Source organism: Amphiura filiformis, chromosome 13 (genome assembly GCF_039555335.1).
Source record: "Amphiura filiformis chromosome 13, Afil_fr2py, whole genome shotgun sequence".
Lineage (NCBI taxonomy): Eukaryota > Metazoa > Echinodermata > Ophiuroidea > Amphilepidida > Amphiuridae > Amphiura > Amphiura filiformis.
The window spans coordinates 22651038-22677625 of NC_092640.1; the positions used below are offsets into that span (position 1 = coordinate 22651038).

Here is a 26588-nt window from a genome sequence, read left to right on the forward strand (position 1 = left end):
GATGCATATTTAGACCATGCACCAGATACAGCTTTTACAAGCGTGAAAGTCTTGCCGTTTTAAAATATAAGGACCTTTTGTGCATAATTTTGACATTTTTTTACTAAAACGTCGATTTCTCAGAGTTCATTTTTAACAATATTGTACGATTTTTGTGACAAGATAACTCTAATATGCAAGCAAAAGGTAAACCTTTTGCACTATCGTTTAGACCACATCAAAGTCTAGGGAAGGTTTTTCATTTTTGAAATATTTGTTTTGAACAAAAATATACACCATTATGTGCAATTTTTAGCTTAATAGAGTGACAAAATTGCTTTTTTCACTTGTTTTTGCAATATTTCAAAAAATAACACTAATTTCAAAAAATAAAAAACCTTCCCTAAGTTCATGTCTCTTCTCCATGAAAAACTAACTAATTTTTTTTTTACTCGAGCGGATTTTTTTAAAGTTGTCACAAAAAATTGGGGTAAAGAGTGCATTTTGTGATTTTTTCAAAAACTCGAGATTTTTGAACAAATCTGACATCACCATGGGATTCCTTGACTCATTCCCTTTCCAAAAATGTATAGTTTTATATACTTTGGACATACAATTCAAAAATAATGATGCTCGAAAAGGTCCGTATTCTCTCCCATTACTCTGCCCTTAAGATGCACCCACCCACCAAGTTTGAAGAACGTGCAACCCCTAGTGTCCGAGACTAGGGGTTATGCATGTTATGCATACCGTATTTCGTCGAATAAACGCCCCCGGGGGCGTTACATTTTCCCAAGGGGGGGCGTTTATTAGAGGTCATTTTTAGCACGAAAATTCCCGTTAAAATCATTAGGTACATGTAAGCTTAAAAGTCACGCTAAAATGACGAACTATGACCTTTTGACACTGACTTTTGGTTCACTTCCGGGTTCGGATGCAGATTTTCGCCATCATATTGCTGCTACTCGCGACCATGTGAGCAACTTGGTAAGCTTACTACACAAGATAGCATGGAAATATCGGAATTTTTGAAACATCTTGGTTGAAAAAAGTGGCGGGGGGCGTTTATTTGAGGGGGGGTGACTATTCGACGAAATACGGTATATTATGCAAATTAGGTACTTCATTACCATATTTTGCGCTGAAAATCGAATCAGGTTGAGAACCTCTTAAGGGTACTTGCCCATCAATTTCATTCAGGGGCGTGTTTGAAAAACGGCACAGCGCATTAGTAAAAAGAATAAAAAATACTAACATTTTCACCAGGGTTCGAACCACTGCCAATTGCACTATGAATGCTAAAGATCCTTACTGTGCCACGGTGACTGTGGTTAACATTCGGCGATTTAAAAAGATATACAACACGTTTCTAGTTTATTGAAAATCAGATTTTGGTAGGAATACGGTCATAGAAAGACATATGACTCTACTTGTCTGTTTGTTTTTCATTTAAGGGGTAGTACACCCTGGCCAATTTTGTGCCTATTTTTGCATTTTTCAGTAAAAATTATTGGGCATTAATGACAAGATATATGTATATTATAGGGGCAAGGACTATAACTACTGCACTGAAAATTCAGCAACTCAAGGCAAGTAGTTATTGTTTTATTGATCAAATATTGGTTTTCCCTCATTTTTGACTGTGACTCCACAACTGTTGTCTGTGCTGAAATAAAATTTCGAGTGCAGTAGTTGTAGTCAAAAATAGGCACAAAATTGGGCAGGGGTGTAGTACCCCCTTAATACAAATTAATTTTGATGAATTGAACTGGTACGACTCTTAGGACTCGTGATAAATGACGATTAATTTAGTAATAATATTATAAAATGAAAACGCTGGGTCATTCACCACGTCATTTGTAATTCATATCAAAACCTGGGGAGGACCACACACATCCGTGTTGCATGTATATGTGCGCAATCGATACTCAATGATCCAGACAATAGCGTTTGAATATACCGCCCTTATGTCACTTGCCTGAAGATATACTATAGGCCTACCCTAATAGCTTACAATAGATACCCCACCGTAAATAGCTCTCTTCATTACCTCGCTGTCCCAGTATATATACGCGTAGCGTACGCACTTTTGAACCATATTTTGTTCAAAAATGATAGGAAGGGACTGTTTTCAGCTAAAATGTTGGTTATCAGCAGATGCTTGATGATACCGGGAAGTGTTGCAGAAAGGTTTTAAGCGTACTCTTTATTTATTCAAAATATCACTTATCAATGAATTTAAATTGGAAATCCAAAACGGAAATGTCAGGTCAAAATTTTCACCTTGACTTAGAATTATTGTGAAATAAAATCAAACCAAATTTAGGCTCCGCAAATAACGTCCAATTATTCCCATTGGTGTTTGCTACACGTGCATATAATAAATTATGATTTGGGGCTAATTTGAGAAGAGTTAATGCCTCGAGTTTCAAAATACACAGAGTGATGTTTTTTGATCAAAAACATCAACAATTCAAGACACTGTAAAAACAAATCAAGAATTTTCTGCGATAATTCCAACTACATTTGTAAGTACCGGTATAATAGTCCCAAACAAAAATGTTTGGTAGACTCATAACCGGTGCGATCTTACCTTCCGATGTTGATTAAGATACTTCTTGCATCGATCCCGAGATGCGGAAAAACCAATAGTCATTTTGTCCCACATAAATGAATAAATAACAAAAACCCCGATCCCCGGTGGACTCACCCAAAAGGTGACGTCACACCATATGATAAATCCCTTATCCGACTTGGGATCCCCTACTCGGACCAAACTTGTAGGGGTGGCGGGGTCGGGATAATCAACATCGGAAAGGTAAGATCGCACGGTTATGAGTCTACCAAACATTTTTGTTTGGGACTAGACTCAGTACACCGGTCGATCTTACCGTTCGATGTTGATTAAGATACTTCTTGCATCAACATCTGAAAGATCGATCTAGCAAGTAACCGGCGGATGGAGGTACAAGATTGGTCAGCATCTGATCAGGGATCGGGAGCGGGTAACGATGGTTTTCGCGAGGTCAGAAATATTTTCCCCCAACGGTCGGGAAAACAAAAAAAAGACCACGCGATCACAGACCTAAACCTCCTTACTTAATAAGTTTGGTGGTTAAGAATAGCGACACTGGTTCTTACCATGCTGAGTATTCTGTATAGTCTGAAAACCTGGTACCCGTACACCACCGTATTATGATCGCCGAACAATGTCCCGGTAAACCTCCCGCCCGTCTCTGATTACTGGACGTAAACGGAAGTATCGTAGAGAAGGGCGAAGGTGGCTTCGGGACACCGCCTGCTAGATCTCCTCAAGGGACAACCGAACGGTATACCCAAGATGATGAGATAGCTCGTGTCGAGTGGGTCGTGGGACGCGAAACCTTCGCGATCCCCGGACCCCACCAACACCTGGACCAGCCATTGCGACAGCGGCTGGACCGAAAGGCTCTGTAAGGGTGATGAATGCGGTCGTGAGTCCTCGCAAGGCTTGTGTTCGGAAGAAATAGTGCTGCAGCGCCTTATCGGACACCCCAGCCTATCTTTGGCTTCAGCCGAACCTTGCCCAACCCTCGGGGATTGGAGAGGGACGAATGTCGGTCTGCACCGCGCCCGTTCGTAGTCACGAGAACAGGCGCCGAAACAGTGTCGCTCCAGTGTTTGTGAACACGGAAGCTAACCTCGAGACCGTGTGCAACTCAGCACCGCCGTCCCGAAGCCAACGCCAAACCGGAAAGCCATCTTGAGAGTTACGTATTTAAGCGTCGCTTTTGGACGGAAGGTCAAAAGGGTGACCCTTAAAGTAATCTAAGACTGTGTTGGGATCCCTTAGGAGGATCACTTTCCTTTTGGTAGACACTCGTTGAACATACCGTCGAGGCGTAGACTAATAAGGTAACCATCGGTTATGATAGTCGACCCGCCTCGAAACCTCGGTGAATGGAGAGGACAGCTGACTTATAGCTGGCCCCAGTGGCCCGCTGAAGTCTTGCTTGGAACTTTTCTGTCAGAAACTCCGGAACTAGCAGCACAGAGGCTCTAGCGGGAGAGCTATTTGTCTCATTGCACCAAGCGTAGTATGGAGCCAGACTCTGGCTATACGGACGGAGGGTAGACTTCCGTCTAGCCCCGGCGATGAGAAAAACAGCTTCTGATGAAAAGTATCCCTCGCTGCTGCGTTCCTGGTAAGGGCCATGCAGCTAACTGCAGGTGCTCTAGTGATAGACTGGGTACCTCCGCTCCGGGCATCCGGAGTAGATCTGGTACTCGGGGGGTGCCAGCGGCCTTGCCGCTAGCAGAATGACAATGCAGTCTTCCCACCCGATCTTGGTCACCACCCTCATGAGTAGTGAGATCGGAGGGACTGCATAAGCTGTCATCCTCCCCAGTCTATGGACAGAGCGTCCACGGTGAATGCTTGGGGTCCGCGACCCTTGAGCAGTACACCGGCAGTGGATGATTGCGATGAGATGCGAACAGATCTTTCGAGGGGTGGTACATCCCCTTGAAGATCGTCTGAGCGACCTGCGGAGCAAGGGACCATTCTGCTGGTCCCGACACCCTTCCTCGTGACAGACTGTGCGCGAGGATGCTGGTGACGCCCGCAATGTGTATCGCTCTCATCGTAATCTGCCTGAACTTGCACCACCCTATCAGGTGTCGTGCATGCAGGCTCAATCGTGGTGGCCCGGAGTCCCCTTGTCTGTTGGGGTAGGCTACCACGGTTGTGTTATCCGTCAGGACAACGGTATGTGATTCCACGATCACCTCCTCGTGAGCGAGGGAGGTTGATGTGAAACTCTGTCTCTATGGCCCCCATAGGCCCGAGACGGAGTCTCGTGGATGTGGACCCCCAGCCCCGCTTTTGGCGCTATGGTCGTCACTACGTGACATACCGGGGTGCAGGAAACCTGACACCCTGGGTCAAATTGGGCTGATGGGTCCACCACCAGAGTTCCTCTCGCGATCTCCGACAACGGAACCGCGAGGGATATTGGTGACGACTGGGCCTGCAAGCAGGCTAGAAGGTGTAGTTGGGTAAGCCCTAACGTAGAAACGGCAGTACAGTACGAGGTCTACCATACAGGCCATTAGGCCTACCACCTTCATCCATGCCACAGCGGGTTTTGCCCGAGACTCGGCCAAGAGTCAGGCACACCGCACCATGTTCGTCACCCGCTCGGGTGAGAGCACCGCGAACCCCTCCGTGAGGGTGATCTGGCCCCTACAAATAGTGGTGTCTGCGTCGGGACCACGCTGGACTTTTTTGAGCTGATCAAAAAAATCCAGGGTCCTGCACCCTACGGACTATCAACTCCATGAGACCCGTAGTCTTCAGTGGAGTGCGTCCGTATATGAGCCAAACGTCCAGGTAGCAACTGATGTTGACACCCCTGTGCTTCAGGTACGCTGCCACCGCTCTGACCAAGAGTGTTAAACACCCTGGGAGAGATGGACAGGCGGATGGCGGTATCAAAACTGGTAATTTTGATCCTGTACCTAGAAGCGCAGATGCCTCCGATCTTGAGAGGCGATTGGCATATGCAGATAGGCGTCCGAGAGATCTAGCGATGCTGTTCCCATGCCCCTGATGGGGCAGGCTAGCACCGAGGCGAGAGTCCCCATTCTGAACCTCTTGGGCCTGAAGAACGTGTTCAACAGCCTGCGGTTCCGGATGGGGCTCCCGTCGCCGGTGTTCCTTGGAGCCAATGGCTCCAAGATCACCCGTAGAACGGGGGTAGACCGGGACAATCGCCCGCAGCCGTGAGAAGCTGTGTGATCCCTGTCAGTAGTGCCCGACGCTGGGGGCCGCCTGACGGCACTACTGTGGACCTCTGAAATGTGCAGACGAATGTGGGGAGACTGGGTTGCCAGTCTGTAACCCCCACTCACCACTGACCATACCCAGGCGCTCAAAGAGATGGTTTCCCACCTCTGGGTGAAAGCCATAAGCGGTCGCCCACTGGGAGATCCCCTGTGGAAAAACCGCTGAGCCCCCAGGAATGCTCTGCCTAGCTTCCCTTGGAAGAGCGCTTGCTCTTCTTCGGGCTTGCCAGCTGTTCCTGTGCTACCCTTGCGCCTCCCAGAAATGGGTGCTACAGAGGTAGTGGGCTCGGGTACTGTTGGTGGTGCACGGCCTGCTGAAGTCGGAGCTCCTACCCATGGTAAGGGCAGTTTCCGACTTCTTCAGAGTGCTCCCGTTGGTAACTTCTTTGCACGGTCCTCCACCGTAGCGCAGAAGCATCCAAAGAGAAAAAGGACCCTGCCTTTCCATCGCGTTGAGCGATTGGAGTGGCAGGCCCCACCCCCCCGGCGCTGAGTGGACACCCTATGGGCTAGGCCCATGGAGCTCTCGTTGAGGCTAGCTGTTAGCACCGCTAATAGGCTCACCTCGCGGAAGAGCTCAGATGTTGTCTGAGCGTGATACGCTTGGCGACATCTGGGTCCCTCTCGGATCCCCTCAGGTAGGTCCGTGGTCCTCCGCGTTACACGCAGAGGAAGCGTGCAAGCACGCAGCGGCGCCATAGCTCTACTGAGCTCGACAGCCCTACGATATCTACCCGTGAGGTTTGCGGGAATGAGAGTGCAGGCGCCCCTGTGAGGAAGCAGCAGCTGAGCATCCTACTGAAAGGATCCCTGGTCCTCCTCCATGGACTCCCCCATAGGGGGTGTCCGGAGGAAGATCAGTGTTGTTGCTCCCTCGCGGGGCAGCGGGGAAGGAGATTGTAGTGATGTCACTACCGGACTCAGCTTCCGACTCCTTTCCCTCGCCCACAGTATCCGTATCATGCTCCGATGATGACGGTAACTGAGGACGGGCATCTGAAAGCGGGTAAGAAGGCATAACCACTGTGTGGCTCGCCGACTACCTGCCAGCAGAAGAGGGAGGACTCCCGCAAGACCCTGAGGTATCCGCCATGGCACCACTGGGTCCGCATGCTCTCGCAGCCGTCGTCCTAGCGCTAGCAGCATCGGGCCTACCCTGATCAAGATCTGGGTTAGCCCCATGCCGGCTGGCCTGGTCAACAGCTGATGTTGGTACTGCGTGGCCATCGCTGGCGACACTTGCCACGGTGCTAGGCCGTGGAAGAAACACCCTGCGGCGGGTACCACGGGGCATACCCAGCCGCAGCTGACCCTGAAAGGATCCGCCACCAGGGTAACCCCATGGTACTGCAGTACCAGCACCGCCTCCCCCCCTTGTTGCCACAGAGACTGTGGCGACTAAGGCGGGTGCTGCGGTACCGGTGCGGTATCAGCGTGGGTACCCTTGAGGGTTCCCAACTGTGGACCGCTGTACCCTCGCCACACTGCGTTCCCTGTTTGGGGGATCAAGCTGTGTGCTGGCGTGGTACCGGCGCGGTACTAGCATGGGTACCCGTGAGGGGTCCCGGTTGTGTACCGCTGTATGCGTGGTTCCAGCGTAGGTGCCCGTGCGGGCTCCCGGCTGTGTACCACTGTACCCATGCCTCACTGCGTTCCCCGCAAGGGGATCAAGCCGCGTGTGTATGGGTACCCGCTATACCGGCTGTCCCTTGGCTAGAGGGAGCTTGCCTAGTACCACGGGTAGCTGAGCGTGCATACCCCCGATCAATCACCTCGCCACCTGAATAGGCAGCGTCAATCAATGGAGCTATGCCCTGTTGATTTGACAGTGATCGATCAAGAGAGGGTAATTGACCCATGACGGTAATGGATCACCCACGCTCCGCTGGCTCTCGAGGACATAAGTGGGTTGTTGATCAGCTAAGCTGTTCAAGCTACTTACTGTACCCTCTAGAGCTTCGCCCAAGGTCGCTGTGTGTGGCGGACCACTCACGGCAGCTATGGGCGGGTGCATAGCGGCTACCACTGAAGTCAAGCCGTAGCTCGTCTTTGTAGCTGCCACCGAATGCACCTGGGTCGCTGTCCCGTGAGAGACTGCGAGCCCAACCCCTGAATAATCGCCAGCCAGTCCCTGTGGACAGCCAGCAGCTATTCTAGGGCCCAGGGTATCACTCGGCGGTCCCGCCATGGAACGCTGCCGTGTGACAACCCCAGTTGGTTCTGCTAAGACTACACCCACAGCGTTAGCCAGCGGTATCGTCTCTGCTGAACCCATGCATGCTAGGGTTCAACCCAGGCAAGCCCGGGTACCCTTGCATGCTGCCCGTCGCTGGCTACTACTGTGGCTGTTTGAGCCCTTAGTTATGCCTGCAACAGACGGGTGGCCTCCTGCTCTATCCCCGTGAGGATTTTTGGCTAGAGGACTGGTATCCTCCTGCTACAAAACCCGCTAGGGTTTTCGCTGGTGGTTACCGCTCTGCTGCCTGCTACTTTGCTCCGGACGTATAGTCAGTGCTTTCGCTGGCTGCTGAGCCTTTGGACGCGCTTAGCAGTCCCGAAGGAACCGCCTGCTTGTCCGGGGACCGGAGCCCCTTAAGCAGACCTGCCATGACCCATAGGGGCTGTCACAGCAGAATCTACCGATCGAGTGGTATCCTCCTGCTGCAAAACCCGCTAGGGTTTTCGCTGGTGGTTACCGCTCTGCTGCCTGCTACTTTGCTCTGACGTATAGTCAGTGCTTTCGCTGGCTGCTGAGCCTTTGGACGCACTAGCAGTCCCCGAAGGAACCGCCTGCTTGTCCGGGGACCGGAGCCCCCTTAAGCAGACCTGCCATGACCCATAGGGGCTGTCACAGCAGAATCCACCGTATCGACCTTACCAGTGCCCTTGGTAGATTTCTTCTTCGTCTTATGGCGATGATGGAGCCTATCCCAATCGTCAAGCTGGAACTCGGAGAGTCCTAAGCAAAAGAAAGACATCTAGAAGATCGTGAGCACTCCTGAGGGTGAAACAGAGCGGGTGTGGGTCCCGCTCCGTCACCAGGGAAGGGCAAGCCCGACAGGGCCGAGGCGAAGCGAGGAGAAAAGGGAGGGGCACTACCCCCCAACACGCCGAATCAAGCCCAGTAAGCAAACCTGAGCACGGAGGCTGGTCGCTAACGTTAGTGGTAAAGTAAGGACTGGCTAACTTTATTACTAAAATGTCAGACGGGTCCCTACCAATCCCCACCGTATGAATATCTGATTAACTCGTCTTATCGGACGGTAATGAAGACATAACGATAGAGTAACCACCCTAACATAGCAACAATAACCTACCGTACATGAAATACAATGTGTATGTACAAACATCTATTGTAACTTACAGGCTGCAATGGTTGTTTTACGTGGGAAACAAAATGAATGGCGTCAACGAGCGGCCATTTTGAATTGCTCGTGTGTCCCGTATACAAACGGAGGCACGATATGTAGCTAAGTTTTGGATCGTTTTTGTCACTTTTTCGCCAGAAAATGCCGTCAAAACTATCCTCAGCCGAACAATACCGGTTTGGTTTTACCTAAGGTGTGAAACTACAACCGTATATCTCGCCTTGGTCGAGAAATTGATACACAGTGCTATGAACAATCGATAGGCACGTCTGTGTCAGTCGGAGACCAAGGAGGATAAGGGTGATCATATGGTGTGACGTCACCTTTTGGGTGAGTCCACCGGGGATCGGGGTTTTTGTTATTTATTCATTTATGTGGGACAAAATGACTATTGGTTTTTCCGCATCTCGGGATCGATGCAAGAAGTATCTTAATCAACATCGGAAACGGTAAGATCGACCGGTGTACTGAGTCTGAAAGTTATGATCTAAGCTACCAGATGCATCATTAATTACCTGACTATGATATTTAGTTACAGTGCGAAAAGATTACTTTAATGTTTTGGCGGGATTATTTCCCGCCAAAAATTTCAACCAAAAGAGCATGTAGCCTTAACATGGTGGAAAATAGCCTCAACCATGTGAAAGCATTTGCCACAAGTAAATGTTGCTGAATAATGACTGGGAGGTCAGAGGATAACACTTTCCGGGGTCGAGAGTATATCTTCTCGTGTCACATTTAAGGGGTATTTCAGAGTGGCCTATTGTTATTACAATGTTATTACGTAAGGCTAATGAAAGTTGATCCCCAGTTTCCCGTTACATAGTTTTTCATGACTGGGTAGGTGACTGTTTCATTATTCATTATTCATTATTTTCAAACTTTAGTTATCGGTGCAAAGTTAATTACGGAATGCTATGTTTTGAGGCCCAAATAAAATAATAAAGTATAGTTAGTAATGACCATGCTTCACTTCAAAACAAATTTTAATTAAGCACATCTTCTTTGGAATCTTCAAATTAACCTATAGGTTGTGCAACATATGAAAGCACCAGAAGTCCATGATAGTCTTAGGAGAACCACTTTTCCATATACACGGTGTCTGTGTGTTCTATTGCACACTACTTTTTACAAACCAAACTTACTCTCCACAAGCACATCTTTGGAAGCAATATTTATACGGAAATTAGTTTGTCTACTTGCACAAACTGGAGGTTGCTGGTAAAAATCATCACAGGGTGCACGTGTTAATAATAAAACAACCATGCAAGAAATTGACAAATAAATCATTTTATTTATAAGTTTATTTTATTAAATACATAAATATTTGTAAGAAAAGCAGAATAAATTTGACTTCAAATTTTGTTTATTTTATTTATTTTGATGTTGTCTATATATAGCGCTACATAGTGCACGGTAGAAATGCTTTCATATTTGTTCATACGCTGGTTCCCTTGAACTTGGCTGCCTCTCTTTGTGTTCGGTCTATCCATTTAGTGGTAGGAGAAACTTAGATGCAGGGAATTCCTAGTCTCCAGTAAATGCGCCCTACGATATCGCCATTTTACCACGTAGTTTAACCCAGCGTTTGCAAAGACTATTCGGGCCGGTCAGGGTCGGCGTAAAAGTGCTTAAAATACGTGTCGGACGTGAAAGATGACATTAAAACTATCCTTTTTTCTTAAAAACTTGAAAAATGTGAAATAATGAAATAATGGAAAATAATGAAATATTTGATCGGCATTTTTTTCTGACCGGAGTCGGGTAACGGGAAACTGGGAGTCAACTTTCATTAGCCTAACGGTAGAACTAGCCCCGTTCCACAAACCGCGACGTCTGATCTCGAATAGCGAGCGGAGCGAGCAGTGTTCGATTTACCACCTGCATACCTGCACCAGTGCATGTAACATTCCCTCTGTCCATGCAGCTTTTCACTACCTGCCTGCACACGTGCATGTACGATTTTAGCGCAAGCGATATGACAAGGCCAATATACAAAAGTAAGCAAGCAGTCAGTCCGATTGGGAAAAACCCAATCTATTTTTAGCGCAACATCTTCTGACTTCATTAGAAGGGCTGGCACAAATCGCACAATTGACAATTCCCGATACCCCTATCACGTGAGAACTGTCACTTTTTTCATTGACTTCCCTAGTCTTCTACACAGCCAGTTTGCATCGGTCTGATACTCGTCCATCCTAACGAACATTCGCGATAGCCGTATACAGTCTGGTCCAAGACTATGACTTCCCTTAGAGGGGCTAGCGTAATGTGACATCATATGCCACCAATTCCCGATACTCTCGCACATGTAGAAGAGTGTCATTTTCATTTCATTGAAAAAAAAAGAACCGAATTTAAACCGTGGGAAATATTTGTCACGCACGGAAAATAATCATAATAATGTCCAGCAAAAAGGAAATAGCTCAAAAACACTTGCATCATTCTGGAAATCGTGCACCTCGTCGGCAACTAGTTCTAGAACAGATGAAGCCACAGCATCCAGTGTTTTGGCTGAGAAATCGGCAGTGAAGGCGAGTGATCGGCATAAAAATGACACTGACATGGGAGCCGGAAATATTATTACAAGCTTAACTGACAATGATCGTGATTCAATGTGATTTTATGTTTGCTTTCATTTTGGTGCATGCACACTTTTGCTGTGCATGTAGAAATTTTGGGCTACATGCACCAGTGCAGGTAGGAAAAAAATTGTAAATCGGACACTGGGAGCGAGCACCGAGGCACATAGCCTATAGGGCTATGACATAAGTGATTTTAAAGTAACAAAACCTGAGAGGGTGACCAGCCAACCTTTTGTGAAAACTAGGTGATTTGAGATGGACTGACCCTCCTGACCTTGTTGAAACCAGGAGAGCGATTGAATGATAGAGCTCCAAAAACCAAGATTTTATACATTGTAGACACGTAGGTCTGCTTTCATACCTATTAATTGTTGAACATGTGCATGTGTAAAACATGCATGCATGGTAAAGCATAGCATAGTTTTAGTAATTTCAATGTTTTAAATTACTATAAAATTATCTTTTTCAATAACCTGCATTTGCGTCTGCGTATTTGAAAGTTATTATTTATATGTGCTGGCGGCGGATGACATGATCGAGCCGGCAACTTGTGAAACCGCCCGGCCGTATGGCATTTACCATATCATGATATACTCGGTTAGTTTTGTGGGGTTCATTATCGAACCCCAACGGTTTTAGCTTGTATTTATATTATTTATCAACATTTACATAGGCCTATTTGTTTGTGATGTTTCAATTCAAGCGTTTTAAAATTTCAAAATAATCCCATTCAATTACACGGTTGATGATGAAAATTTACTGAATTTAGAGAATGCAATGCGGCCACCACTTGATATGTGATTGGATTAAACATATCAGGTTATGTTACACATTTTTCAGTTAAGCTTACCTAGCCCCAACAAATTCATCACATTCTGGCATTCGCCTCCATCTATGCACAGTCTCAAATGGACCAGAATCAATCGTGACTTCCTGCCACTGATGTACATCGTTTTTGTGGGCCGACGGACGATTTGTCGCCATTTTTTACGACACCGAATAAAGGTTAGACTCCAATAATTTGTTTCCTGCGTATCTGTATGTCTTTATTACCAAATATGCGCTAAAAACAACACATTTATGTCACAATATTTTTGTCCCACAAACGTAAATTTTATGTCATTCATTCATCATTTTCATGCTGCTTGTTTTGGCATTTGTGCGCTTGCGCTATGACCGCATGCGGTCAATTATTAGGAATAAAAACCCCCTTTAAAAGGGAGTGCTCGAAGCACACATGTACATACAGGATAAACTTTCTGTCAAATTTTAATTTTATTATTCTTTATCCAAAATGCTGAAATAATATTGGAAATAACTGTTGGGAAGGATTTCTGTCCATTTAAAGCATACATAACAAGGAAAATTGAAAAGAAACCCCACTGGCTTTTGGCTGTTTGGAGTTCTATGGGATATTTAGGCCGGCTTTAGCCTCAAGTCATCTTATTAATATAATAGGCCTAAGACTTTAAGTCAAAACTGCTCTGTTGACCTACAAACACAAGTAGGCCTACAACGAATTTGGTCGATTTCATTTAGGTACAAGTTGGGTCTTGTGTAAACACTACAAATATACAAAAAAACTTATCATGTTTGAAAAAAAATCAACCGTAATCGTACCGGTACATTTAAGCCCGTGGCTCATTTCAATTTGTACCGGGTAAGCGCTCTTTAGCAAAGTCATAGTTCACTGAATTTACAACCGTATGACAAAACAGGCGAAAATAGTAACTTTTTGCACAAGATTTGTAATTTAAAGCGAATTGGCCATTGCTAATTATAATTCGTTGGACAATATAAAGTATGCTCTGTCATTTACATACAATTTGACAAATATTGTAAGGAACACTTGAGGTTTTGACTTTTAAAACCTACATTTTGGTCAAAATTGAGTGGATAGGTCGTTTTCAACAGATTTACCACATTCGCCTTGCTATATACATTGAATTGCGTTATCTGTTGACCTTATGAGAATAAGTGTTTTAGGTGGAAGTGTTGGCTTCTGATTCTGATTGGATGAAGGGAACACTTGAGGTTTTGACAAAATCCAATCACAGAGGTCTATTTTCCAGCTATCACTTGGGCAGCTCTTACGTTACTATACACTCAACCGTGTAGTGTAATCAAAGACTGTGTAGAGACAATTCACTGCTTACTGGGAAGCTCTTGGATGAAAATGTGTGCTCCAGGTGTATCGAGGTGGAAAGGCTGTGCATAGATGGTTTGTAAGAGAATCGTTTTTGTATACAAACCTTTTCAAGAGCGAATTTTAGTGTTAAGAAATTCTGCTGTCTCGGTCATAGCGCAGAGTATGATTCACATACAATTTAATTTATTTCTGTTGACATTTGACAACTGAGTTTGCAGTAGTGGAATGAGTCCAAATGACCATGATCATGAGTTGGAGGTCCAGTTCGATTCGAACCCAAAATAGTGGAGCCGAGTGTGTGACAAGTCTAGGGGTGTTGGGGGGGCATAACTATTCCCATGTCAGTATAATGCGAGCTCCCTATAATTTTTTTTTTTTCATCTTTCCACAAGACACAAAGTGCCCCATGCTTTTATTTTCATTCATAGGCCTAGGTATACTTTATTTGGAATAATTAATAATAGGTGCAAAATTTTGATTGTAACAGCAATTTTGGCCAATATTTTAAATGACAATTACTATTAGCCCAAGCCCTTTAATAATTTCATAACACTGACCCTATTTTGGGGAGGAAAATATCCCCCTCCCGCACACACACATTTCCTCTTCCGAACAAAATGAAAGGCTCGGAATATACTAAAAAGTACTTCATAGTATTTGAAAGGGAGGGACCGTTCACAAACACTTGTGGGGGGGGGGGGCTGATGCCAAAAAAGATTCCATCGCGAAAAATTTTCAGGCCCCCTTTACAGAAAATTATGGGTCAACCCCATAGAAAAGCAAACTCAATTTTCCCAGGAAAATGTGTGGTAATTTTTTCAGGGCCCCCCTTAGGAGGGTCAACAAATTTCAGCCCCTCCCTTTTTTTGCATCAGCCCCCCCCAACAAGTGTTTGTGAACGTCCCTAATGTCGAGGTCAGATGTGTGCCCCATTTTTCAGATTTTGAGAAAATCACCCGAATGAAGACAAAATGGCATGATGAGGAGAAATATTACAGTTTTAATTTTATCAGTTTCAAGTGAAAGAATACGTTGCTTTGTTTACTATTTATATTGGCCACTAACTCTTTTGGTAATACTAATCATATCGGATATCCGATGGAATTATTTGTAATGCGCTAATCTTGATTAAAACTTTGTATAAACAATTACTTAAAAATTAAGAACTGAGCACAACTTATATATAATCTTTAAATAATTATATTTCGTCTTTTTATCAATAATATTTCAATTTATTTGTGGTCATTTAAAATACTTCTATATATAATTGTCAACCATGCAAGTCGTCATGAGTCATGCGTTTTTACAAATTTACAAAGGAAGTTATTATTTTGCCTCCAGGCCACAATCATAACACTCTTTACGCACCTAGGACTTAGGTGTTCAAGTGTTTACCAGAAATCATGTGGTTTTCGCCCGTAAACAATACTATAGTGTTGATAAAATTCTCAAATATGTTCAGAACCATTCATGCGGGCATGAATATTAGCATGAACAACAGGTTTTGTTTGGGTTTTAAAATAATGAAAATTTTGTCACTGATCCACTTCTGAGCGAAAGCGAACTTTTCTGATTGGTTTAGTTGGTTGAAAACGAACTGGCAACCTGTGGTATACACACGGTTACCTTAGTGCGACCTGAGATGATTAAATTCAGTCTATTCTCAGACTCACTGGCGGAAACATATAAATCAAACATGGTGTGCCAAGGATGAATAGCCGGTTCTGCAATTTACTTTACCTCTGATATCTTCTAATTTCTACATTGGATACACGTATTTCTTATCCTTATTTGGTGTCAAAATGTGTGATTTGGCCATCATGAAGAGGACGATATTTTATATTTTAATTGTTGTGACTTGTATTGTGAATATAGAAACGGCACCTAATGAACCAGCTGAATTGAACAGTGGATTGGTAAGTAGCCAAATAAAATATTAACATGTTATTACGAATTAAATACAGGAGCTTACAGGCGCCGCAAGTCAACTCCATATAAAATTGGATCATCTTGCCTTAGCATCGGTCAGAATATATCAGCTGATGGACCTGTATAAATGGCGTGGGATATGGTTTAATTTGTGAATCTAGGTCGTCAGGCAGTCATACCCAATATCAGCAGCACAGACGACCAAGTTCAGTCATGATTCGTTGATCTGCCATTTGACATATACATGCATGTACTTTTATGTACATTGTATACTATTTTTCGTGTGCCCGAAAAGGAAAACCTACGATAATATTATCATGATTTACCAGGCGTTGAAAACGGTTCATGGGCTGTTGCATGACATGATAGAATACACGACATGGTGAAGCTAAGAAAGTGACATGAATTTATCAACAAAATTGGCATTAGTTTCTATGTTTCCGTTAGAAAATATTGAACAAAATCAGCTCAGCATACCTTTAATGCATGAATCATTTTGTATCATAGCAGTATGCATTTTACCTTTGGTATGTATTCATTTCTATTTCCTTATGAAATATTAAAAATAAATGCATATCAAATGTATCAGGTTTAGCATATACTGCAGGTCACATCTGATAGGCATGAAAGCTGCGATATATAGTTCATTGGCTGCCTTTACATGCTGAGGTTCAAAGTTTAGGCGAATGAGAAGAATATCTTCGCGTATTGTTCAAAAAAGAACATTTATTTGCATGTATAAACATTGTGTTGTCGTGAGTACTCATTTAATGGATTTGTCAAGCTCAAAAGTTTGAATTATTTACCTACAATCCTACAAATGCATCTATTTATTGTGTTGTCTGGTTTACATTATAGAGGGTATTCATTACTACGTCATTGATGTGATTGCTCATGCATAAAATTCCTCCACATAGGTTGTTTAGCTTAATCGGGAGAGTGACCTCTTGAAATGATGATCACAATTATCTTTGAGTTATTACAGTGAGGCACACGTACAATGTTCAACACAAAGTGAACAATGCTATAACTTGGAGGACAAACAAACCAACACCGCCAAATTCGACTGACATGTGTACAACGTGGGAAGCTATGGGGAAATTGAACACTTGTTGTCTGATCATGCATGTGTTTATGGTTCGGGTAGCGGTTACTTAGCAACTCTCGTTCCGCTTGGGTTTATTGCATACACTCTATAACATGTTAAATTTCACACAGATAATAATATGTGCATTTACTTGTAAGTCAATCTGACTTTAGGCTTAGGCTATTATTGCACACCATGACCTCACACTAAAACAATTAGCCTACAATGAACCTAATTGTCTTAAATTGCCCACTATCAAATTTCTAATTGAGCGGATCTTGTTTATTTACAAGTTGAAGAAAAATAAAAGACCCATTTACTTCATGTTGCTATAGCTATGAAGCTGAACATTTTGTTCAGTCAGGAAACTCAACACTGGCTTTGCACGCCAGACTGATAATAATGACAGAATGGCCTCTATAGTACCCTCAAGGTAAAGCAGGGTAAATGTCATGTCTGTTGATAATGGAGCCCCTGTCTAAATCACATATGGAAAAGCCTTTCCCTACCGAGTTTTCTTACCTTATAAATAAACATTTACCATGATTACTCGCTTGATGGAAGATACTATCCTGAATCATGCTCTCTAGTAACATGAAATCCTCCTTGAGGCTTGGAGTTCATTTGGCATGTTTGGGTTTCGACATTCAAGTTCTTTTTCAAAACCTCCACCCCTCCTGGAAATCTAATGGCGCGTCCCAAAAACATTATTTTCGCTTGCCTTTGTGGATGATGCGCAACAACATGAATTGAACATTCCTGTTTCAACCGTGAAATTTTCTTATATAAAAAAATAAAAAAATATATGAGATTTGAACGTGTGTATTAAAATGTTTTAATGTTCTTCTTGTCATGGTCATGTTCCAGGTCTGCTCAAAATCTCACGAGCACTGCCACCCACGCGTGACAAAGGCCTCCAATTAGTTGATTATTCAATGGATATTGGATAATAATGAGCATGTTTTCATGTTCATTTGCTTGAAGGATATGTGTCAAAATGACGTATATTTAATATCAGCAGGTGTAACGTTGGATATATCAACACATAAAAACGACACAACAAGCTGCAACAAGAACATTTATATAATTCTTTTTATCCATTAGGCCCATCTGTGATTTACTCATCCCGATGATCGAAAAAAATCATCAAAATTCAGATTTTGGTACCATGCATCATTGCGATGTGCTCGGCAGGTTCGTTTTGTATATCTGCTTAAATGCAAATTTCTAGAGTTTCTTAGTGGCGAGTTATATGGAGTGCGGTAAAATTGAATGTGGTTTGTTGATGAGGGAGTGTTCAGGGCAGGGTGTGTTGTGTGAGTGGTGTGCATGCACATGCATTTATTAGATTTTAATAACTTATCATTCACTTTTAGAACAATTTTATAAGCTTCACAGTATATCAGACGGATAAATCCGCCTGAGATCCTTCTTCGGTATAGCAGCAATGGTGGTCTTGCCAATTACCATACTTCTTCACATATTCAATTTCAAGGTGAATATTAAGTCATGAGTATATTATAAATCAGTCTCATGATATTATTTTTTCCTCTTCTTAGCACATGCAATATGTTACAACATACATGACATATTGCATTGTAAACGTCAACCATTAGTCAAGGATACTCGTAAGCAAACTACAGTCAATCAAAATGTTGCGTCAAAAGTTAATGCACTTTTATACTGTTTTCAAGCGCTTCCAAGGGCAGCAGTAATGACGAAACTTGCGTGTTCTGTTTCAATAATATGGGTATTAGTGGCTTTGTCATGATGAAATGATAAAAAAAAGGGGAAAAAATAAGAGAAAAGGCACAGGTCTCGTAAACCCGAGGTCCTGTGTTCGATTCCCAGGCGGGATCACTTTGTCTACTTGTCTCCTTTATTATTAGGCCTTCTTGCGACGGCGAACCTGGTGAAAAATTATCATTTAAAAATAATTTAAACAAATGGTGCCAAATTAATGCTCAAACATGAATCCAAACGGTAGAAACAAAATAGGCTTAATAAAATCGATAAAAGTACAACTCATAATGAAACCTTGAAAATAATGAATAATGAATAATGAAATAGTTGCCTCATTATGAGCTGGAAAAAATGGGACGCTAAACTCAACATCAAGTTTCATTAGCCTTATAGTATGAACATAAGTCAGTTTTTAGAATACTTTTGAAATGTATTAGGCCTATGTATTTTTCAAACTTTTTGTACATATAATTCGAAGAATGTCGGATGTGATGATATCCTGATTCCAGAGTTTTGCGCTCCAAATTCAAATGACCTTTCAAAAGGCTTTCATTTTTAATTATGTTCAGTTGTTCACCATAAGTTTTGGTTCTGAATCGGACACTTACTAAGTATAAATCAGGGGCGGACTGGCCACTGTGGCGTTGTGGCGATCGCCACATGGGCCGCTTGGTTCTGGGCCGCTCAGGGCCGGTTGCTCAAAAAGAAGAGAAAAAAAAGAAAAAGGAAAAGAAAGGAGAAGGGGAGAAAAAAGAGAAAGAGAAAAGGAAAAAGAGGAGAAAGAAAGGGAAAATAGAAGAAAAGGGGAGAGAATGAGGAAGGAGTATCTTAAGACATAGGCCCTAGGGCCTGAGGCATAGGCCCGAGAGCCGAAGGCGTAAGGCCCAAGACATAGGCCCTAGGGCTTAAGGTATAGGCCCTAACACTAAAGTATTTATTGGAGTTTTATAGAGAGAAAGAGAGCGAACGCGCGAGTCGGTTTGGAAATAGTATCTACTATTTTTCTAAAGATTAGTTTCATAATGATAGACATTCGGCAATAGTTTCAGTCCTGTCGGATTAAAGTTTTCTCGAAATATCATTACTTCATGTTGCTATAGCTATGACTTATTTTCAGTTGCTGCAGTGGGGACTGAGCTATTAATTAAAATGTATGTCAAATTGTCAGGGATTATTCATAATTAGTGTTTTCTCTTAATTGCCAAGAATTGGCTTAGACTGTGCTAATACCATGTACAGTATGACTGATAAATGCAGCTGTCAAAGGGAATCTTGACCCTACCCGCCTCAAGACTTCACCATTCCGTTGGTGAAAATGCGTCTAAATCTTTAACTTACTGGACAACAATATGGTGAATCTTGACCCGATGACCGTTGTCCTATACTTCACAGATTTACATCTGAAAATTATAGGCCCTTATTTATCATGTTTATGCCCCTATATACCCCGGCTATACATTTGTAGTTCATCAAATGACATAAATTTATGCATTGTATTGTTCAATATAGGCAAATTTGTCTATGTCTATGGAGCTCTGTGTGGGTTAAAGTACTCTCGCTCTAATTAATAACAGAGGACATTTCACATTTTGCCAAATGACTTACTGACATGATAACTGAGTCATCCAACATCTTTTAATGCATAGGCCCTAGATGTATAGATGATATAACAAAAAGTATAGGCTAGGCTTTTAACTGGTATAAATAATTATATACGGTTTAGGCTATGAGCATGCAGCACTATAGCCTAATTCATTAGACACACTCAGACACACGACTGAACAGCTTTCTATAAAAAACGACAGACCACCTTCAGCTTTTCGTATTTTATGATCAATACATGTATACTTCATGGCATGAGTCATATTTATTATTTTTGGCATAAAATATCTACTGTGTCTACATGCAGTCATGCACCTGGCTCATCATTAGCTATATTATCTATTAGTTTAATAATATTTATTCTCGACAAGTTTCTAGGCCTACAGATGGTACAATAGCCTATATTATAGGTCTATCAAATCAAATCAATGCAGTTCTTAATATTCAATGAAGGTGTAGGGGAAAGTCTGGGGGTAATTGTGGCCCCTTTTGCATTTTTACCATGTAATTCTTTAAGGGATGGGGTATGAACGTTTGGACAGTATTTATTGTGGGACATTAGAGCACATCAGACATATCGAATTGCATTCTGAATACGAAGAATGTCCTTCTGATATCAAATAATTTTGATTTTTGAAATTTGCAATGTAATACACATTTTATGGCAAATGATTAAAAATTGATATTTTTGATATTTAACTGTACTCGAAGTAAACTTTATAAATCTGATGATTTATACTTAAAGTGTGTGTATGTGGGATGAAAAGCCGACGATCAATTGAAAATTTTGACCTTTCGTATTGAAGATATCGATTTTTTTCCCAAAACACCAAAAAAACTTAGGTCTTTTTGGGAAAAAAATCCATATCTTCAATATGAAAGATCAAAATTTTCAATTGATCGTCGGCTTTTCCTCCAAGCTACATACACTTTACAATATATCATTAGATTTATAAAATTTACTTCGAGGACTGTTATATCAAAAATGTAAAAAATATCAAATTTTAATAATTTGTCATAAAATTTGTATTGTATCGTGAATTTCAAAAAATGAAAATTATTTGATATCAGAAAGACATTCTTCGTATTTAGAATGCAATTCGATATGTCTGATGTGCTCTCATGTCCCACAAGAAAATACTGTCGAAACGCTCAAAACGCTCATTCCAGATCCCTTAAGTATGAACTGGAGAAGTAAAATTTCTGCATGAGTGGATAGAGGCAATGGGTACATATGTGATAAATATAATTGGAAAATATATTACAATTTGCATAATAATTAACATAATGTTAATTAGTTTTAGGGGCCACAATTACCCCAAACATTGGGGTAATTGTGGTCCCTGAACAAAATAAAGCATTTGAGGCAAAACTCCAAAATCACGTAAATGTCCACTTTTGCGGCAATTTTGCGGAAAATTTGCCAATTTTGCCCCCCCCCGAAATTCACTTTGCCCCCCATGCCCCCCCCCCACAAAAAATTCCTGGCGACGCCACTGGTTAGCACACACTCTTAGAAAAAGGGTTCTTGGCTGTCCTGTAGGCTATATGTAGAACCATCGAGGTAAAGGGTATTGGAAACTGAAAAAAAAACCAAAATGGTTCTTTCTGGCCTTTCCTGAACCCTTTCTAAAATGATTCTATAGCCTTTCCAGAACATTTGCTGTTAAATTTGTAGTACCATTTAACCGAGGCTTCACTACATCATGATGTACATATAGGCTAACAGCTTATAAGAACCCGTGTTTTAGTTTTGAACCGTTTTATCCAAGACGTACACTCTTTAAGTCTTGTCTTTTTTCAAATCGTAAAATAATTACATTAATTTTACAACAACCATGTTGTTTACAACGTTTATATAAAGTGTTATGTAGGCCTATATACCTGTTGGAGACTAGTCCCGATTAGAGCTACCTTGTACCCGACTATAACACCATCCTGAACCAAGGTAGAGTGCACACCGTAAGAACGGGATTTCCGAATTTTCCGGATTGAATTATTCTAGTTTAAAAATTGAACTAGGAACCTGTATCTAATCTCTATAGTTCTGCAGGCGCTATAAAAATGCCATATTTAGATGCAGTTATGGCAGAGCTTTCAATTTATAATTTTAGATATCCCGAACTGAAACATACAAACAAGACAACAAGTTCATCAATCACCATTGCTCGGTCGAAAGTTTACCGGGAAGTGTACTAGCAGTTTTATTCAATTGTGTGTATTAGACCTATACATTGTACAATTCTGTTATTTGAAAATGAAAACAGTGATATGGAGGGACAAGGTCGCTTGGCCAAATCCTAGTAATAAGCATAGTAGTTGCTGGTGGTAAATTGGTAATAGCTACGAGTTGCTGCACAAAGCAGATGTTGGCTACCTCCCTGGCCAGAGTTGGCCTGGTCAACCATTCTTTCTCTTTAACGGATTTTGGCATACAAACCAGTACAATTCAATATTTATGATTCCATTGCATAACCTTCTCCCTATATAGTATGTCTCTGCCTGCAAAATTTACGAGGAACGAGATTTTGAATGCATAGGGCCTAGGCCCTACATTTTAACTATAGAAGATCAACACCAAACTATTAAAAATCGTTTTGCACACAAAAGACAAAGTTCCGAAACAATCCGTTCAGCATGCAACTTGTGTGTGTGTACAGTGTTACATTTAGGCAATTAATATCCTGTTATAATTATTAAATTTGTTGGGGGCGATGAACTTGCACTTTGTGGCTATTAGGCAACACTTTAAAACACTTAAGCTTACAGGAAGCACAGGCGAAAATTACATTTTCCTCGTTTGTCTTTGTCTTTAAGGACATCCAAATTGTTGGCAAAGTAGGTCGCCAGAATTTCACCACAAGAAATTGGCAATAGAGAAAATTATTGCAAGTAATTTACTATTATGTCAAGTCATAACACTTTAAAAGATCTATTACTATTAGTATTATAGACATTAAATCCAATGGCAATGGGAATTTCTATTACACAAAATGTATGCCTAATACATGGCCTATTTTTGTAGATTTAAAAAATGTTTGTTTTCAATAATTCAATATCTGTCCGGATTGCATAACTTATTAATAATAATTATTAATAATAATTATTAATTATTAATAATAATTAATTACTAATAATTATTATTAATAATAATAATTGATAATAATTAATAAAATTCCAAGAAAATATCACTTAAAGGCTATTCAACGTGAAAATCTGGTATAAGCCTACTTTTGAAAATACCTAAATCTGTTTATTTATTCATTTTGTTTTCAAGAATTATTGACGTCCGGAAGATACATTAATTGTTATTCATACACATTACATAAACTTGTTAATTAATACCATCAAATGATATCAATGAAATTCCAAGAAAAACATCACTTAGAGATTCAACGTGAAAATCTTTGTGTGGAATATTATAATTATTCTGGATTAACCGTCAATTTTTTTTTTGCGATATTGATATGTGGGCGTGTAAAAAATAACTACTTGTAAAAAATAAATGAAAAATAATAACTATGTATGCTCAATTACTAAAATTTATATTTCTATTTTGAAGAATGAGATTACAAAAAAAAAATGTTACACTCCGAATATAGTCAATGGTTGAAGTGCATGATGCGACAATCAACAGAGGAATAGCCTATATTTTTCTTAAAGATAAAATAATCACAAATTGACATTAGCTTTTTGCACAATTCAGGTTTATATATTCTACTAAAAGTATTAATCATTGCAGAACTTTCTCACGTCATACATGTATAGCACAGCCTGCACAGGTTATCCTTTAGGTTTCGTTGATGACATAGTTTTTGTCCCCCAGCCTTGTGTAAAATATGAAATAATATCCGTTCTCTTCCTAAATCTTGGTTGAATAGATTTCCTACAGACACTGGAGAGGATATATCCTTCAACAATCAGTATAATTTTAGGTGATGGTTTATGTTTCCGGAAATGGAAAATTTACGATTTATCTGTTTGCAGATTTTTCTTCTGCAATTTTGCTCCGTTTCTAAAGAACATGCACTCATTCCCAATGCAATGGCTTAGTTCTTAACCCTACATTTAGCAATATAATTAAAAAGTTTGACTTCAAGTTATAGGAGGACGAGTTTTTGTACCCAACACAAAGGTCATTAATATTAAACGTATGGGGTAAAAAAAGAACTGCGTGCTCGCAGGTGAGGTTTTCTTGCCACTGAGCATATTTGAGATTGAGCTTTTTAAACATGAAAAATCTACTAAGACTTTTGGGAAACAGATATTTCACATTTAATGATATGCATATTTATCAGTCAATGAGCACTACTGTTTGTGGTGTGTGTTTATAGTTAGTCATGAATTGGGAGGACTTTGATATGTTGATGACAGGAAGAAGAGCCAGATTGTGGTTGGTCCTGATGGTTTGAAGACATTCATACCGTACTAGATGCATTACACATGATGTAGCGCAAACAGAATTTGATATTCTGTCATGAATGATAACTTGGCAAGTTGGTCCATATGACTCACTGTAACTTATAAATAATATTAGCCATGATTACAGGCATTTTATTTCAAAAGATCTAATATGATCTTCATCCATGGCGTTGTCTTTTTTTAAAGACAGTTCTTGTTCAAAAGTTATATCCTAAAAATTCTTAATTGTCAAGTGCAAATTATTCTGGGGATGGGGGAATCATAACAATAATTACTTGCAATTGTCATGTCACGGTGCAAGAAAGCCAGATTAAAGAACATAATAATATTTGGATGCTATGTTTTGTTTTGTTTGTTTTATTGTTTTTCTGAAGAAGGTGATGGTGAAGCATATGGATCATTAAGGGTGTACTACACCCCTGGTCAATTTTGTGCCTATTTTTATTTTCTCAAAAATTATAGCGCATTGGTGACAAGTAAGATGTATATTATAGGGGCAAGGACTACAACTACTGCACTGGAAATTTTATTTCAGCACAGACAACAGTTGCTAGTTCTGGAGTTACAGTCAAAAATGAGGGAAAACCACTATTTGATCAATATATCAATAACTACTTGCCTTGAGTTGCTGAATTTTCAGTGCAGTAGTTGTAGTCCTTGCCCCTATAATATACATATCTTACTTGTCACCAATGCGCTATAATTTTTGAGAAAAATGCAAATATATGCACAAAATTGGCCAGGGGTGTAGGCCTACATGTAGTACCCCTTAAGGGTAGACGAGGTATTGTTGGTCGAAGCAACCTAAAAATCGATTTTCATTATCTAGATCAATATATTATTGAAAAATAACACCTTGATGTTTTGCAAAAGTTCATTCTGCAAATCATATACTTTGCAAACGTGCTTAATTTATTGTTGTTAATGAGTTATGTACGTTTTACAAAAGTGTTGTTGTTTCAGCCCTCTTTACAACGTAACTCAAGAACCGCAGCACCTATAAAAGTATATCTGTGATATTTTAATTCTTCTACACACTCGCTATGAATTGAGCAATACAGTTTTTGCCAAAGCTCACTACCATTCGTGAGATGCTGTGAACTACCATCACAACAGTTTAAAATAATTAATAACCTTAAATAGCCGAATTTCAAATGCCTGACCCGAGAATAATAATGAAGGGAAATCAAATAGCTTTTAGTAAATCAGTCCCAGATTGGGGATCACTGGTTATCAACGAAGGCTTGCACATTCATGATCACGAAAATCGCTGATAATACTATAGAAAAATCAGTATGATCTATGATTTAGCATTTTCGCCAGCCCATTCGGGGCTGGTACCTGTTTCAGGTTTGGGGTCAGTTTACTCAAGAGATTATATTTTAGTGGTATTGGAATGATTTTTTTTTTTTACTTTTTGTGGTTAAATTTTTTTAATATTTCAATTCGATTTGTTAGGAAAAGTAAGTATGTTTTGCCGTTTCAACGAACGAAAACGAGTGAGTATTACCAAAGTTATGTTTGAACTAATTAATTATGACTTTAAAAGTTTAAAGGCCTAAATGTAACAATAATAGTTAATATATATAGCATCATATGGTCAGCAGAAGAAAATCTGACATCACCTATGATGTCATATCAGTGTCCTTGACCGGGGTCCTTACTCCTTGACCACTGAACAGCGTGATATCATGTTGATAACAGATCTATAGAATCAAAATCTTCATCATATCCCGGATCATATCACAGATTCTCAACAATCTGTGATCATATGGACCATATTGATGTGAAAGTAGTTATCTATCATATCCTGTGTCGTTTTATGGATAAAAATGACTCAAAATGTTATTGATGAAATGGTTGCTATCATAAACATCAGTTTTGTCTTTTCAACAGGA

General features: G+C 41.0%; 2 protein-coding genes across 3 annotated transcripts in view; one reads left to right on the forward strand and one right to left on the reverse strand.

Moving 5' to 3' along the window:
• LOC140168126 (leucine-zipper-like transcriptional regulator 1) overlaps nucleotides 1–12870 on the reverse strand; it is a 140346-nt gene extending 127476 nt beyond the window's left edge. The window contains 1 exon segment of the mRNA XM_072191435.1: nucleotides 12609–12870. Within this exon segment, the coding sequence (XP_072047536.1) occupies nucleotides 12609–12742 (134 nt within the window). The 5' untranslated portion in view covers nucleotides 12743–12870.
• Nucleotides 12871–15535: 2665 nt separating this feature from the next.
• Nucleotides 15536–26588, forward strand: part of LOC140168127 (matrix metalloproteinase-24-like) — a 46673-nt gene continuing 35620 nt past the window's right edge. The window contains exon 1 of one of the 2 annotated variants that reach the window (XM_072191437.1): nucleotides 15536–15823. In XM_072191437.1, coding sequence (XP_072047538.1) covers nucleotides 15710–15823 — 114 coding nt within the window. In that variant the 5' untranslated portion in view covers nucleotides 15536–15709. The remainder of the gene's footprint in view (nucleotides 15824–26588) is intronic. The other variant, XM_072191436.1, reaches the window with a different exon arrangement.